We start from the raw sequence: 13,805 nt of genomic DNA, 5'->3' as shown, positions 1-13,805 counted from the left end.
TTTTCTGCAGACCAGGGCATTTTAGGAATGTGACGATTGAATTTTCTGAGTTTCAAACTATTCTTCAGAAAATACTGGATGAAGTTCTTGTGTCTGCCATTGATTTGTGTGTTTCAATTAAATTATGACTCTTGAAGAGAAGGAGGTATTTGAGGATTTGAAGGGGTGGATACAGTAAAGGTCTTTTAATGTAACTGTCATTTGTGTTCATGCTGTGGTTGTGTTCCCTGTGACTATTGGAAGTAATTCCAAACCAGGCTGAAAGCCAACTAACCAGAGTCAATTTTCTCCTGAGTTTTCTCAAGTGTTGCACAAGAGATTTGAAGAAAAAAATTTGGAGGCATGTGACTGTTAATCTCTTTAGCAGTAAGAACAAAATTTAAGCATCCTGTTGGAAGTTTACTTGGTTCTGTATTGCTCTTTGTTTTAATGAACAAGCTTTTCTCCTACATAGATTGGGAGTATAAACTTCTTTGCACTTTGTCCAATAAGATCACACTTGGAAGCTGTCAGCAGTAATGGTGAAGTAACCCTTCCTTGCCTCTTTTTTCAATTGTTCAGTCAGTCTGCTGGATAATGAATTTTGAATTTGCCTGAAGGGATTCGGTAGCATTTTGTCTTCTAGATGAATTATTGCAAGGTATAGACGACAGTTTTGTGCATCCAAAATGCATTGGAATGATTCAGCCAATTCCTCAGAAAGTGATGCTGAAGCTCATTCTGCCTTCACACAGACGGAGCACAACATAGTTGCAGCTTACTTAATAACAGCAGGTATGGGCTTTGGCAAATTGTTGCATAACGTTCTCAAATAGAACTGTAGATTTGAATGGTTATTTTGTATAACAACAGCAGTGTATTTCATTCTGACTTACAAGTGTCCAACAGCTTTTTTCCATACTTTACTGACAAGTCAACCATCAGACTGAAGTATGCAGAAACCTACATGTTCTCTGCTCTATATTTGAAGGCAGTGTTCTGTGTTAAAAAATATGTTTTGTTGATATGTAATTATAGAAGAGAGTAAGAATTAATTTCCGCCAGCTTGCAAAAGGGATAAAAATAGGACATAGCTGTCACATCTTGCATTTTTCTGTGATGTGCTTGAAGCTAACTTGAGATGTCTCGTGGGCCACATGTTCATAGTAATATATGTGTAGTCTGAGCATGTGAGCAGGGTGTCTGATAGGGGGATGTAAGGGGAAGAGTTGGAATGTGACTGAGAGGGAGGGAGCTGGTCATTTATCAAAGAACAGCAGACTCCACTTGCAGATGTATTTTTCACTTATGACACATGTTAGAAAAAGCATGTTGAAATGCTTGACATCATGTGTTTTCTATGACTGCAACAGCCTTTGACTTAACTGGAATGATTGTTTTGTTGTTGTCATTTTTTTTTAATTTTCTCATTATTATAGCTGCAAATATTGCAGGAATGTTTTTCTGAAGCGTTGACTGCTATAGCAATGAAATAACATCTTGGCCAAATACTGAAACCTTCTGTGTTTAGAAACATATGCCTTCTATATTTTTGGTATGGAAAATAAGATCAATTTATAAATACATTTAGTAGACTATACCACACTTTTTCTGTGTTATAATTAGCTGCTCAGATACCTTAAAATATTAATTTACTTAGAGATGTGAAATAGTCATTTTATTTAGTGTATGTGTTTCAAGTGGGAAATGTCAAATCACTGGTATAGAGGATATTTTGCATCAATGTGAATGCAAAGGCAATAGTTCATTTCAGATTTTTATGGAAATTGTTAGAATAGCTGCATAGGTATGCCAGCCTGTTGAGCAGCTGTAAGGCTGGCTGATGGTGAAGTACTGGAAGACCAAAAAAACTCTGCAATACCACAGCATTGTTTGCAGGTAACTGTATCCATTAGGTGCTGCAGGTGTGTACAGTGCTTTGTTATATTTTAATTTGGATTTACGCTGTATGTAGCCAGTTGGTATTTTCAGATAGTTTGACCACCTGATGTTGAGGATTAAAACTATCATTTATTATCCAGAATCAACTCAGCTTCTTCCTAGAATGGGAGAATCTATCAAACCTGTCAGCTGTATGTTGACCTTTGCTTTCTTCATTAGTAATGTTTTTGATAGTAAGGTCTCTAGCATGTTTCAAACTGTGATTGTTTACTTTGCAAGTGCTTTACCACAGCAGATCTCACATCTTGAAAATGTAGGTTGTATTAATAAGCAGATATCTAATAAATGCAATGGAAGTCAGATACAGTGTTCTTTTCCTTTTTAAAAGGCTTGAACACCTTTCATCAGTAATTGCTTTGTTTTCTGAGGAAGGAAGGCATTGTTAACTATTGCAGTCTACAGTGGTTCAACGTATTAATTTCAGTGATGATGATGGAGACACTGACTCCAGGAAGAAGCCTTCTGGTTGTCCTTCACCTTGTAATGGTGAAGTCCTCTGGTACAGTTTTAAATTGCTGACCAAAAAAGTAAATTCCATGTAATACATGGAACTAAACTTCTCCTTCAATATTTTTGATGCTACTACTTGTGTGTCCCAGTTTTCTCTGATAGGGCATTTCATCTACCTTTAGTTCATTCTAAGTAGCTGTAAAATCATAGAATTATAGTATCACCAAGGTTGGAAGAGACCTTCAAAATCATCCAGTCCCACCATCCACTAACTGCCAATATCACTAAACTGTGTCCCTCAGTACAACATCTAGATGTTTCTTGAACACCTTCAAGGACTGTGACTGTCACCTCCCTGGGCAGCCCATTCCAGTGCCTGACCACTCTTTCAGAGAATAAATGTTTCTTTATATCCAACCTGAAATCTTTTAAAGCATGTCTCATAAGAAGCCTGTACAGTTTTAGAAATTTGTGACTCTGGCATGTTTCCTCTCTCAGTATGCTACCTACCAATGCGGCTGAGTAGGCTGTTGTGGAGGATGCTTCTTGTTGCTCACCTCATGTCTGTACCCCAGCTTCCTGCTTTTGTTCATTTTAGGGGCTCATAGCATTACAACGTTGTTCCTAAAATTTTTTTAAATACTTTAGGTGAGTGGCTGTATACTACCAACATAGTCTTTAACGTAATTCTTATGTACTATGCTGTACCTGAGAAAATACATGCTTGGGGTTATTAAAAAGAGAATGGAAAAGAGAAATAACTGAGAATTAATATTTTCTGCAGAACTTATTTCACTCCTGAGGGCAAAAGTTGGATTTTACTGTGTTGGATTGCTTGTTGCTCAGTTTCCACTGAGTCTAATTGTCTGTACTTGTTTGTGTCTGCTGTGCTCTGTGGCCGTGGCAATAAGGATGTGAAGTTAATATCCTTTGTAGAGCCAGATGTTATTATTTCAGACTTTCTTGCTCTGTATTCAGCATGATGCCTATTCACTAAAGCTCTTTACAGAATTATCCTTACGGGACTGTAATGATGCAAAGAACAGTGTTCTTGTTCATAGGTGAAATGTTTTAACAGAAAAAGCTGAATATTTCCAAGGGGCATTTCCATGAGTATTTCATTGTTGATTTTACCAGCATAATATTCTGCTTTGTGCTTGTAATTTAAAGTGCCCAAGTTATACAAATGTCTGTAACTTTAGCATTTAGTTCAGTGGTATTGTAACAGCTGTGTGTGACAAGGGAATTCATGAGCAACTTAAAAAAATCCTGATACTACTTACAGGGTTGGTTTACGCTTTTTTTTATTATTATTATTAATTTTAATTGCTGTTTTCTTGAACATGTTACAGTTCTCAGCTTTGCTTATAAAGGGCTATGAGCCTTTCTCAAGTGAGGTGCAAACTGGTATTTTTAACTTTATTAGCTCTTATGACTGTAATTAGTAGTGGGTTAGTAGTGATCTAGATGATGGCAGTTTGCTCTGAATATTTCTGAATCTGAAGAGCATAAAATCAGAATAAAAAACTCAACCCTATCTTGTGGGATTGCTATGTATACTAATTCCAAGAGCCATTCGTTATGGTTTGGCTCAGAGAGAGGAAGAGCAAGATTAATAAAACCTCAGTATCATTCATTTTAGGTACCAGGGTCAAACAAAACTTGCTGATGCAGCAGATCCTATGGAGCAGTGTTCTGAACCCTTTGGAGAGTATTATGAGGCCCCAAGCAAATTCTAGAGTCATTAGATATGGTCAGGAGAGTGTACATGCTAGCTTTATTACTGTATTTCTCTATTACAACTCTGTCTACTCACCATGTCTTGTGTTACCTCATAGCCTTCAGGCAGAGTCTGATCACCTTTGATGCCATTTCTATTGTATACTTCTGAAGAGTTTAAATGTAAAAGAGCTTGTCACATTGCAGATTAGGCAGTCCCTGTGTTTAAGTTTCTGGAGTACAGGGAGATCGGGCTTTGGAGTACTAATTCTGCAAAGAAAGCAGATGACAATCCTGTGCTAGAAGGAAAGAAACAGGGTAGAAGATGTGCCCTCCCCAGATCTACAACTACTCGTGAGGTAGGAGCAAAATAAGTACGTAGCTAAACTTCTTCCATGGCTATGATACTGACTGGAGCTTGTCAGATGAAGTAAACGTCTTTGGTGCAGCCTCAGCATGCCACTGTGGCAAGCTCCAAGTATTATTTAGGCTGTTTCTCAAGGCTTAGAAAATAAATGGTTTGCAGCAATGTGAGCCAATAATGATGCCTGTGAAGAATTCAGGCCTAGTGAGAAGATACTAGTGTCTGGCTGGTGTGAAGGTAGAGAAGACAATGCCTAGTGACTCATTTTCTGTATGCTTTTGCCTGGGAATATAACATTTACTTGAATATGCATATATATTTTTTGAGAATTGAAAGATTCAGGTGGTGGTAGAAACCTTCTGCTAGGTCAAGTGAATCACATTAAAAACTGCTTTTCTGCCAGTAAGCAACTTCTGTTCTTTTCAGCCGTGGAAGACAGCAATGTACTCTGTGGATGAAGTGTTAAATCTCAATTCTCAGCGCTTTTGGATATCTGCTCTGCCTATTGCCACTGTATAGGAAGTCCCATGTTTGATGAAACACCCCACTTCTGTACCTTACTGAATCCAAGTCAGATGAATCTAATTACAAAAGCTATTTTTTTCTCTTTTTCAGGTGTTTGCTCTTTACTCTTGAGCAAAATTATGCTCAACTGAAAATATTTTTTGGTTAGGACTTAAATATTACAATAGACTGCATTTTCTTTTGTATGTGTCTTAATACCTTGTTTACATTTTCTGTAAAATTTTTCTTTCTGTTTCCTTAGGGGTGATAAGCATTTTCAGTAACATCGTTGTGTTAGGCATCTTTGTTAAGTACAAAGAGCTTCGGACAGCAACCAATGCAATTATTATCAACTTGGCTTTCACTGACATTGGTGTTAGTGGCATTGGCTATCCTATGTCTGCTGCTTCAGACCTGCATGGAAGCTGGAAGTTTGGACATACTGGATGCCAGGTATTGCAATTTAGGCAGGGCAAAAGTTTTGAGCACCTAAATGCAAGTTGAGAAATTAGTAGCTCTAATTGATATCTGTTCTCATAAGAAATAAGATAAAAATGCAAAATTTGACTCTAGGCATGGAGCTGTTGTTCTATAAAGGCCTCAGTTTCTGAATGTAGGTTCTGTTTTGAATCCCATTCTAAACTTACAATGTAAAGTCTGAAAACATTGAAATGTGACCTTATGTTTATCAACTAGAAATTTTATGTTAGCTTTAAGAAGCAAAGCCTTAGGAAAGGAAGTCCCCATATGAAGAAAATTACAGCAGTAGAATGTGCTCTTTCGATAACTCATTTGGTGGTAAGCAGGCTTTGGGTATGGCTGCTGTTTTGGTGATAAGTTTGACAGACCTTAGTATGTTTTGCCTGACAAATACATCTTCCTTAGGATGGAATAAAGGGATATCCAAAGGAAAGGTCTGTGAGACTATTAAAGGGCACTATCAAAGATTTGGCTTAATTTAAATAGCTGCCTATTTTGAAGAGTTAAGACTGACTGACAAATTGTACTTCTGTGGCACAGAGAAAGTGCCCTTTACTTATTACGTTCTGTGGTTTAAGTCTACATTTAAAGAAACTGCTGGGCTTGGTGTTGAGGAAAATGAACAGTAATGTGAAAGTGTGTGCCAAAAATGAGACTCAAGAAAAATGCTAGCAATGCTATATATTCTGGTCCTGTATATAGTGGTATTTATAATCTGGCATCACTTGCCTGAGAACACAATTATTGCAAACTCAAAATTCTTGTTGTTCTTTGACAGGATGCCTCAGCTTTGATATCGTTGGATTGACTTGCAGTATGTTGAATTTGATATGAAATCTCACTATCAATGGTCTGGGGTTTCTTGAGATCATTTAAAACATGGCTCATGTCAACCCAAACCAAATAAATCCTGTCAACTGAGACAGCTGAATGTCATGTGGTTCTGCTATAGCTGTGGGTGGCATGCGGTCTGGCGCAGGACTCTGAATTTTGGGAGTGCCAATGGTAGCACAACCCTCCTTGTCATTCTTCCCAGCCAGGCTGCCCATGGGATGACAGTGCAGGTGCTTTTGGAGCATACTGGGACTGCAGCATGTGTACAGTACTATCACTGTGAACTGGTCAGACCTGACACCAAGTAAAAATGGGGACCAATGGGGAAAATTGGTGTACCGTATCAGTGGACTAATATAAAGCAGAAAGAAGAGTGACAATTCAGGATCCCAGATTTGTTAAAGCCTTACATGATTCTAATCTTTCAATGATGAATCAAATGTTCTTTGGGACTCCTTAATGTATATTGAAAACATGAACTGAAAAACCCCTCACACTCTTTGTCTCTGAGTCTCAAGTTTACCAGTAGATACACATTGTATTAGATTGTCTTCTTAGGAATTTTGGTGTGCAAATAGGCAGATTCCTTCTGAAACATCTCATTTTAAATGAACCATCACCAAATTGCCTGCACTGAATTAGTTCCTGCAGTACCTTGCTTACAGAAGAGAACGCTGGCTGAGTATAAAGTATCATTGTGTCTTAGATTTGTTATGCAAATTTTTACTTGTGCTTTTGAAAGATTTCTCAGAAAAGCTATGTTGTTTGTTTGTTTTTTTATAATTTCAGATTTATGCTGCCTTAAATATATTTTTTGGGATGGCAAGTATTGGTTTGCTCACTGTTGTTGCAGTTGACCGTTACCTGACAATCTGCAGGCCTGATATAGGTACTACCTGTTTGGTCAAACATTCGTAGCTGTTAGACTTCTATGAACTAAGAGTCAAGCTGTATTGTTTTCTTGAGAATGACTCCATAATTAAAGAGCTGGGTATAATTAAAACAGAGTATGATACCGCAGTATATGGTGAGCAATACAGTTTGCATGTATGGTACTGCTTGTGAACATGAGAATTTCAAAGGTAGGCTGTTATTTGGTTTATAAGTTGTATTTTCCTGTTGTTAGAGGGCCACATCTATATACTGAAGCACACAAAAGCCTGAGTTATGAGAAGTTTTGATGTCTGTCAAGTCTGCTTTTGCTTCTAGTACTGAATCAGCACTGCACTGAATGTTCTCTTCTTTATTACAGCTGTATTGGAACAGTCAATTCCTCTTTGTTCTTTCTTTCTATGTCACATAGGAGGCCTTTTGGCATGGCGTTAGGGTTGGGTTTTCTGTGTATGCTGTGAGTTGTAGTGGATGATGAAATTATGTGGCTTTTAAGTCTGGAAAGCTTAAATGTATTTCAGTGATAGGAAGCATGTATGCTACAGTGTTTGGGAGTGTAGTTCCACGAGAGGATTGTTATTATTAACGCTACGCAGGTTTGCTCTCACCTACTTGTGGTCTAAATTCATCACTAAAGGAGGAAAAGATGGCAACAGTTTGTGACCACATATGCTTTGTCACAGGAAGAAGAATGACTACCTGTAACTATGCCTCTCTGATCCTGGCTGCATGGATCAATGCAGTTTTTTGGGCATCCATGCCTACTGTAGGCTGGGCTGGCTATGCTCCAGATCCAACTGGAGCGACTTGCACGGTCAATTGGAGGAAAAATGATGTGTAAGATTTCACCACATTTTTTCTTTTAAATTTGTTCTCTTGTTGAAAGTTAAGGCTATTTAATTTACCATTGCGTGGCAATAAATTCTTGGTGAAGTATGAAGCCTAATTTATAAATGTAATTAAAAAAAAAAAAAAGGAAATCTAGAGCAAGTCAAGAAAAAAGGTAGAAAATGAGCAATGCTTGAAACCTAGAGGAATGTTCATTAAAAAAAAAAACTCTGCAGATGTTAATAAAAACTAAAGACTAAAGGTTTTTTTCTAATTCTCTAAAAGTTTATTTCAAATTTCATAATGAATTCAAAATATCAAATTCTTCAGTAACTTTTCATGGATGGATATTTGTAAGTTACTATGTTTTGTTTTTCTCTTTTATCAGGTCCTTTGTTTCCTACACAATGAGTGTAATTGCTGTTAATTTTGTTGTACCCTTAACAGTCATGTTTTACTGTTATTACAATGTTTCCCGGACAATGAAACATTACACCAGCAGTAACTGCCTGGAGAGCATTAACATGGATTGGTCTGACCAAGTTGATGTGACAAAGGTATGGTAAATGATGGTATGTTTCATCTTAAGCATGTTCTTTTCCATTAGTTTTGGAAACATAGGAACAGCGCAGCCTTTCTGTTTTCTGCACTCCCGTTTCCTTCTTTCTTACTAAATATTAAGTGAAATTTAGCCTTGGTGAAATCTCTTGGCTTGACTAACATCACTAGATTCTTTATTCTTTCCAGATGAACAGCTGTTTTGGAGTCTGGGAACCACATGAATTTTCCTTGCCTCTGCCCTGTCATTGTATAGAAACATACTTCATCAACGTCCTAGGAGGACTGCCGAAGATACTTTTACTCTTTTTGTCTTCAGAGTCTTTAGGTTAACCTGGAAGAGCACAAGTGTAATTGGTCAGAAATGCTCAGCTCTGCTTTGCACTCATGGTCTGTAAATGAAAGTGCGTTTCCAAGCTCCCAGATTGTGTGCTTCTTCTGATCCCTTGTTGTTTTTTTGTTTTTAGCCTGTTGAGCTTATCTCTTTCTTAGGTAAACAATAGCAAATGTGAATTATGGCATAGAATGATACATCCTCCCTGAAAAGCTAACATTCTTTTACCATATGAGAGTCCTTGAGAAAGCTTTAAGTGTATTGGCTCTTTTGATTTTTGGGTGAAGATATGGTTGGGCATGATAAGAAAACATACAGAAATAAGGAGTAGACTGAAAAGAATGCACCTTTGCATTTGAATTAGTTATCAATGCAAACTTAACATTCCTTGCAAAATGTTCTTATTGCTAGATTATGAAGAAAAAAAAGCAACAACCCTTAGTTAAGAACATTTTACACTTCTGAATAACTCAGAATGCTTTAAACTGACGATTCAGTTATAGCTATAGACTCAAATTTGTGAAGATGCATTTTTTTCATCAGTTTCACAGTTGTCTATGAATTGTATTAAAAAAAATAAGGAAGCCTTGTAGTTAAGCATAATTCTTCTTTAGAAATGGATTGTTGATTTTTCACACTTTGGCATCTTTTAAGCTTTCTGTGCGTGAAGGACTTCTAAATGGAAGTGCTCTTTTGTGTTAAGAATCACTGTTTGAAGTTATTATAGATGTTGTCTTAGTATTGAAGTAGAAACCTTCTGTGGGTGGAGTAGAGCTTGCCTGTTGGTTGTGCTCCAAAACAGCTCACACAGATTTGTTGATTAACTCCTGTTTCTCATTTTGACTCTCACTGAAGGGCAGAATATGGACACCGGTGAACAACGCCAGGGAATCTTACACTAGGAAAAGAGCATTTCAGAATTTCTGAAGTTTCATTTAGTTTTGGGGTGATTTGTTTTGCCTTTCTGATCAGTTTGAGGCTTCCATTCTGATTTCTATTACTGGTTCACATCCCTGACAAAAGCCAGAAAAGTCAGTCCTAGTTGATTCCACTCCTGCCCTTCCACTACTCTCAGGTTGTTGTTGTTTGGGCCTGCTGGTGGCTTGATGTGTCCTGGTGTCTTAGCCTGGATGTCCCTGAGTGTTATCTGTGAGAGGAAGGGGCAGAGAAGACAGCTGACTGCTCATATCTTCTTTCATATAATGCTTGAATGTGGCTGTTGTGCTTCATTGAATTAAAGCAACATTTTTGGGTTCCATAAGTATAAGGACATAGCCTGCGTGTCACAGAACATTTACTTTATTTAACAAAACCTTAGTTAAACCTTATGAAATAAGTTTATCGGGTTGATTATTTGTCTTAGATATTTTATCTATTTTTTTTATTATGCAAGACATCTTTTTCCTGGGTGTGAATGGGAAACATCAATTTTTATATGAAAATTTAATCTGCAGGATGTTGAGTTTCCTTGCTGTTTCTGTTCATATTTATTGTTTGTAATAGCATCTCAAGGTGACCTCTTTTCACTGGATTCCTTCCACTCTCTTCACAACAGCAAAAAGAAATTGCATTCTGAGCTCTTTGTCTTGATGTGTATCTCAAGTCTGTTTTGAAAGGAAGCCTGTCCTTCTGGCAGTTTTTTATCTTCAGGAATCAGTTTATCATGTTTTCTCTAGCAGGATTAGAAAGTAGTTTCCAGGCTGTTTATACCTGAACACAGAAAGGGAGGAGTATTTAGTGTTTAAATTAAGGTGATTTGTACAAAAGTTGGTATTTTCTATGATGTAGATGATGTTGACTACCTGATCATTTTTAAATATGATATTTTATTTTTTATAGTCATTCTCTGATGGATGTTGAAGATAAATGTGAAAATAAAGATGATAATACAGTTACTCTAATGTTTAATTTGGAGAAGATGATTTGCTGATATGCAGTACATTTTCAGTGCTGAAGTGGTGGCCATAATTCACATGTAAAGTCCTCTATGGCCCTTTTAATTTTGATGGTTGGATTTAAAATAATGACTAGTGCTAATCACAAAGGAAAATTGTAACAAAACAACAGCATGCCAAAATATGGCATGATGTCTTATTAAATATTGAAAATAAGATTTTGCTGTGAGATGTCAAGAATTATCAGATATTTTCATTTACATGTCATTATCTAGTACTGGATAGCTCTTATTATCGTTATCACACTGATGTGCTTTTGGAGTTAGGTTGTGAGGTCTTAATCTTCAGGTTATTTGTGTGTTACTCTTGTTTTACAGATGTCTGTTGTGATGATTGTAATGTTTCTGGTGGCATGGTCTCCCTACTCCATTGTGTGTTTATGGTCTTCCTTTGGAGACCCAAAGAAAATTTCTCCTGCAATGGCCATCATAGCTCCTTTATTTGCAAAATCTTCCACGTTCTATAATCCCTGCATTTACGTCATTGCAAACAAAAAGTAAGTGTTCTTAATTTTGTACTGGTCTACATAACAATCATCCATAGAGTATGAAAAACTGATTGGTGAAGAGATCAGAGGGTAAACAGCTCTCAATTTACCAAAGATAACCTTTTGGACAACAAAATCTAAAGTAAATTGCTTTGATCAACATCAGATTAAATTGATAAAGGTTTTTGGAAGAATGTTAGTGAAGATTACGTAAGTTCCTTTTGAGAATCCTTCTGTGGTTTCTCTGAGGAAACTTATTTTGGAATTTGAATTAATCAACAGCAGACAAGTTGTTTTAATGACCATGACCAAAATGTCTTATACTTCATATTAGTGAATTCCAAGCAAGGAATTCCTTGCTTGGCTTAAGATGTGTCATATTGTGGTTGATTAGGAGGGACTTGCGCTTTCTCTTTAAACAAGTTAAGGCTGTTCTTCTATATTGAGGAAGCATATGAAATGCCCTAACTAAGCTGTTGCTTCTGAATGGGAACTGGGATCCTTCATTTCTTTCCTACCAAGCTACAAAGAGGCCATGATCTCTGTCTGGCTTGTGTGCTCTGATTTTGCTGAGTCCATGAAAGTCCATCACTTTTTCATCCCCTTCTCCAAACTATGCTTTTGTTGTAGCTAAACCCAGTCATTCAATAAGCAAAAGCTGCTGTGACACTTGTTGTGGGAAAAAAAACTTGATTGAATTATTCCTGTACATGGAAGTAGAAAAGATTCAAGTCCTTCTGAATTCCGAATATGTGATTTTTTTTTTTTTTACTAAGCAAGTTTTACTGAAGTTGAAAACAGTTGTAATACTTAGAAAAGCATACCCAGTTTGTGTTTGTATTTGGCTCTCCAGATAGTGATCTTTCTGCTTTCCCTTTCTTGTCCTTTGCAGGTTTCGGAGGGCAATCCTGGCAATGGTGCGATGTCAGACAAGACAAGAAATAACTATAAACAATGCTTTGCCCATGAGTGTTTCTCAAAGTGCACTAACATCGTAAAACTCATTTCATTTTTCTGCATACATCTTGTGGAATGGAGTCAAATCTGAGTTACAGTTAATTTTTGGAATAATAATCTGCCTCATCCGCTCAGCTGTTTTCTGTTAATCACTGCAGTATTTTTAGATAGGTTAAAAAGAAAAAAGAGAACAAAACAAAGCTGTGCAATTTTAGTTTTCAAGAATGAGGCTTATTGGCTTGATGTTTCTGGAACAAACAGAAAAGGCCATTGAAGTGTTCCATGTGACTTACAGGATTGGACAGGGTGACATGAGGGCAAGGAGAGACTGAAGTAGGAAGTGCTTAGGTTCAGTAACGTAGATATAGCACCTTTAATTCCTCTTGCAAATGACTTTCTCTCTACTTTGCTTGAAAGTTTCCAGGCCCAGATTCTCCCTATATGTTTATATTTCTATATCACGTGTGTGTTCTGACACCTTTTGCACAGTTTTGCTTCTGTGAATATGGTGAGGTTATCAGAATATCTAGCAAAACCCCACAGCTTTCAGGATTTTGAAAGAGTTTAATGATATTTTGTGTATCTTTCAACTTTTGGCTCACAGAATCAAATGAGTCTGTGGGATGGACTGCTTTTGTTTTAGTAATGATATAATTCTAGTGCTCTCCCCTGCACAGCAAATCCCGACAGTGGGACAAAATGCTCCCTAAGGACTGATATTCAGGTGGCACATAAAACAGTAAAGATGATTTCTCATTATTCCTAAGTCAGTCTTGTGGATGTCTGTTGTGTAATTTTTGAAAAAGAACTTTGCCAACATCAGCAGTGGATTTATTTGGGTTGGAGGGAGTGGCTGCATATAGGGCCATTGATGGATAGTAGTACACATTCTTTATGATCCTGAGATTTTGAGAATATCTTTTTGAATGCCAGTCCAAATTCTTAGTGATCCTTCAGGCACACCTCAGTCACTGTGGCTTTGTACAGCTACGGTTATACAGTTATTCATTTTTTGGGTTCTTTTTTCTCCTAGGATCTATAGTGACGGTCTGACAGAGTTCCACTATAAGCAATGCAGTCATTTGGGAAAGCTAATTGTTAGATTTATTAATTTATGTGGAATGTGTGATGTAATTTTTTGAGGTTCCCCCAGAATGGTGGGTTAAAGCAACTTTTTCGAAAGTACACTTTAAGTCTGACCATGTGAGATTTAATTTAACAGGATTTTGAGAACAGTTTGTACCAACAGATGGTTCACTTCTATCATTTTATTTAGGTATTATTGTGTACACATACAACCAAAGTGTGGCTTTGCAGAGTGGAGATGTTATTTAAAATTTGTGTATTATTGGTAAATTGTGTCTTTACAGGATTTATTTTTTATTTTTATTTTTGTTTTTTGAAGTTCCAGACACTAGGCTTCCTATTAATTTGCCCTTTTTAGAAATAAAGTCAATGCCATACAAAATCTTCTTCTTATACCTGCTTTCTTCCCAGAACCTT

General features: G+C 36.9%; 1 protein-coding gene across 1 annotated transcript; it reads left to right on the top strand.

Moving 5' to 3' along the window:
* The first annotated feature begins 403 nt into the window (after positions 1 to 403).
* On the top strand, positions 404 to 13,667 carry RRH (retinal pigment epithelium-derived rhodopsin homolog). The gene is made up of 7 exons (XM_065736890.1): positions 404 to 774; positions 5,241 to 5,431; positions 7,082 to 7,181; positions 7,867 to 8,020; positions 8,400 to 8,568; positions 11,176 to 11,354; positions 12,238 to 13,667. The coding sequence occupies exons 1-7, from the start codon at positions 669 to 671 to the stop codon at positions 12,341 to 12,343; spliced, it is 1,005 nt and encodes a 334-aa protein (XP_065592962.1). The 5' UTR covers positions 404 to 668; the 3' UTR covers positions 12,344 to 13,667.
* The last annotated feature ends 138 nt before the right edge of the window (positions 13,668 to 13,805 follow it).

The sequence above is a fragment of the Cyrtonyx montezumae genome, unplaced genomic scaffold, assembly GCF_038088225.1.
Source record: "Cyrtonyx montezumae isolate F1298 unplaced genomic scaffold, pur_monq_1.0 scaffold_2, whole genome shotgun sequence".
Classification (NCBI taxonomy): Eukaryota; Metazoa; Chordata; class Aves; order Galliformes; family Odontophoridae; genus Cyrtonyx; species Cyrtonyx montezumae.
Note: the sequence above shows the minus strand (reverse complement) of the source record. Positions and strands in the feature narration are given on the sequence as shown.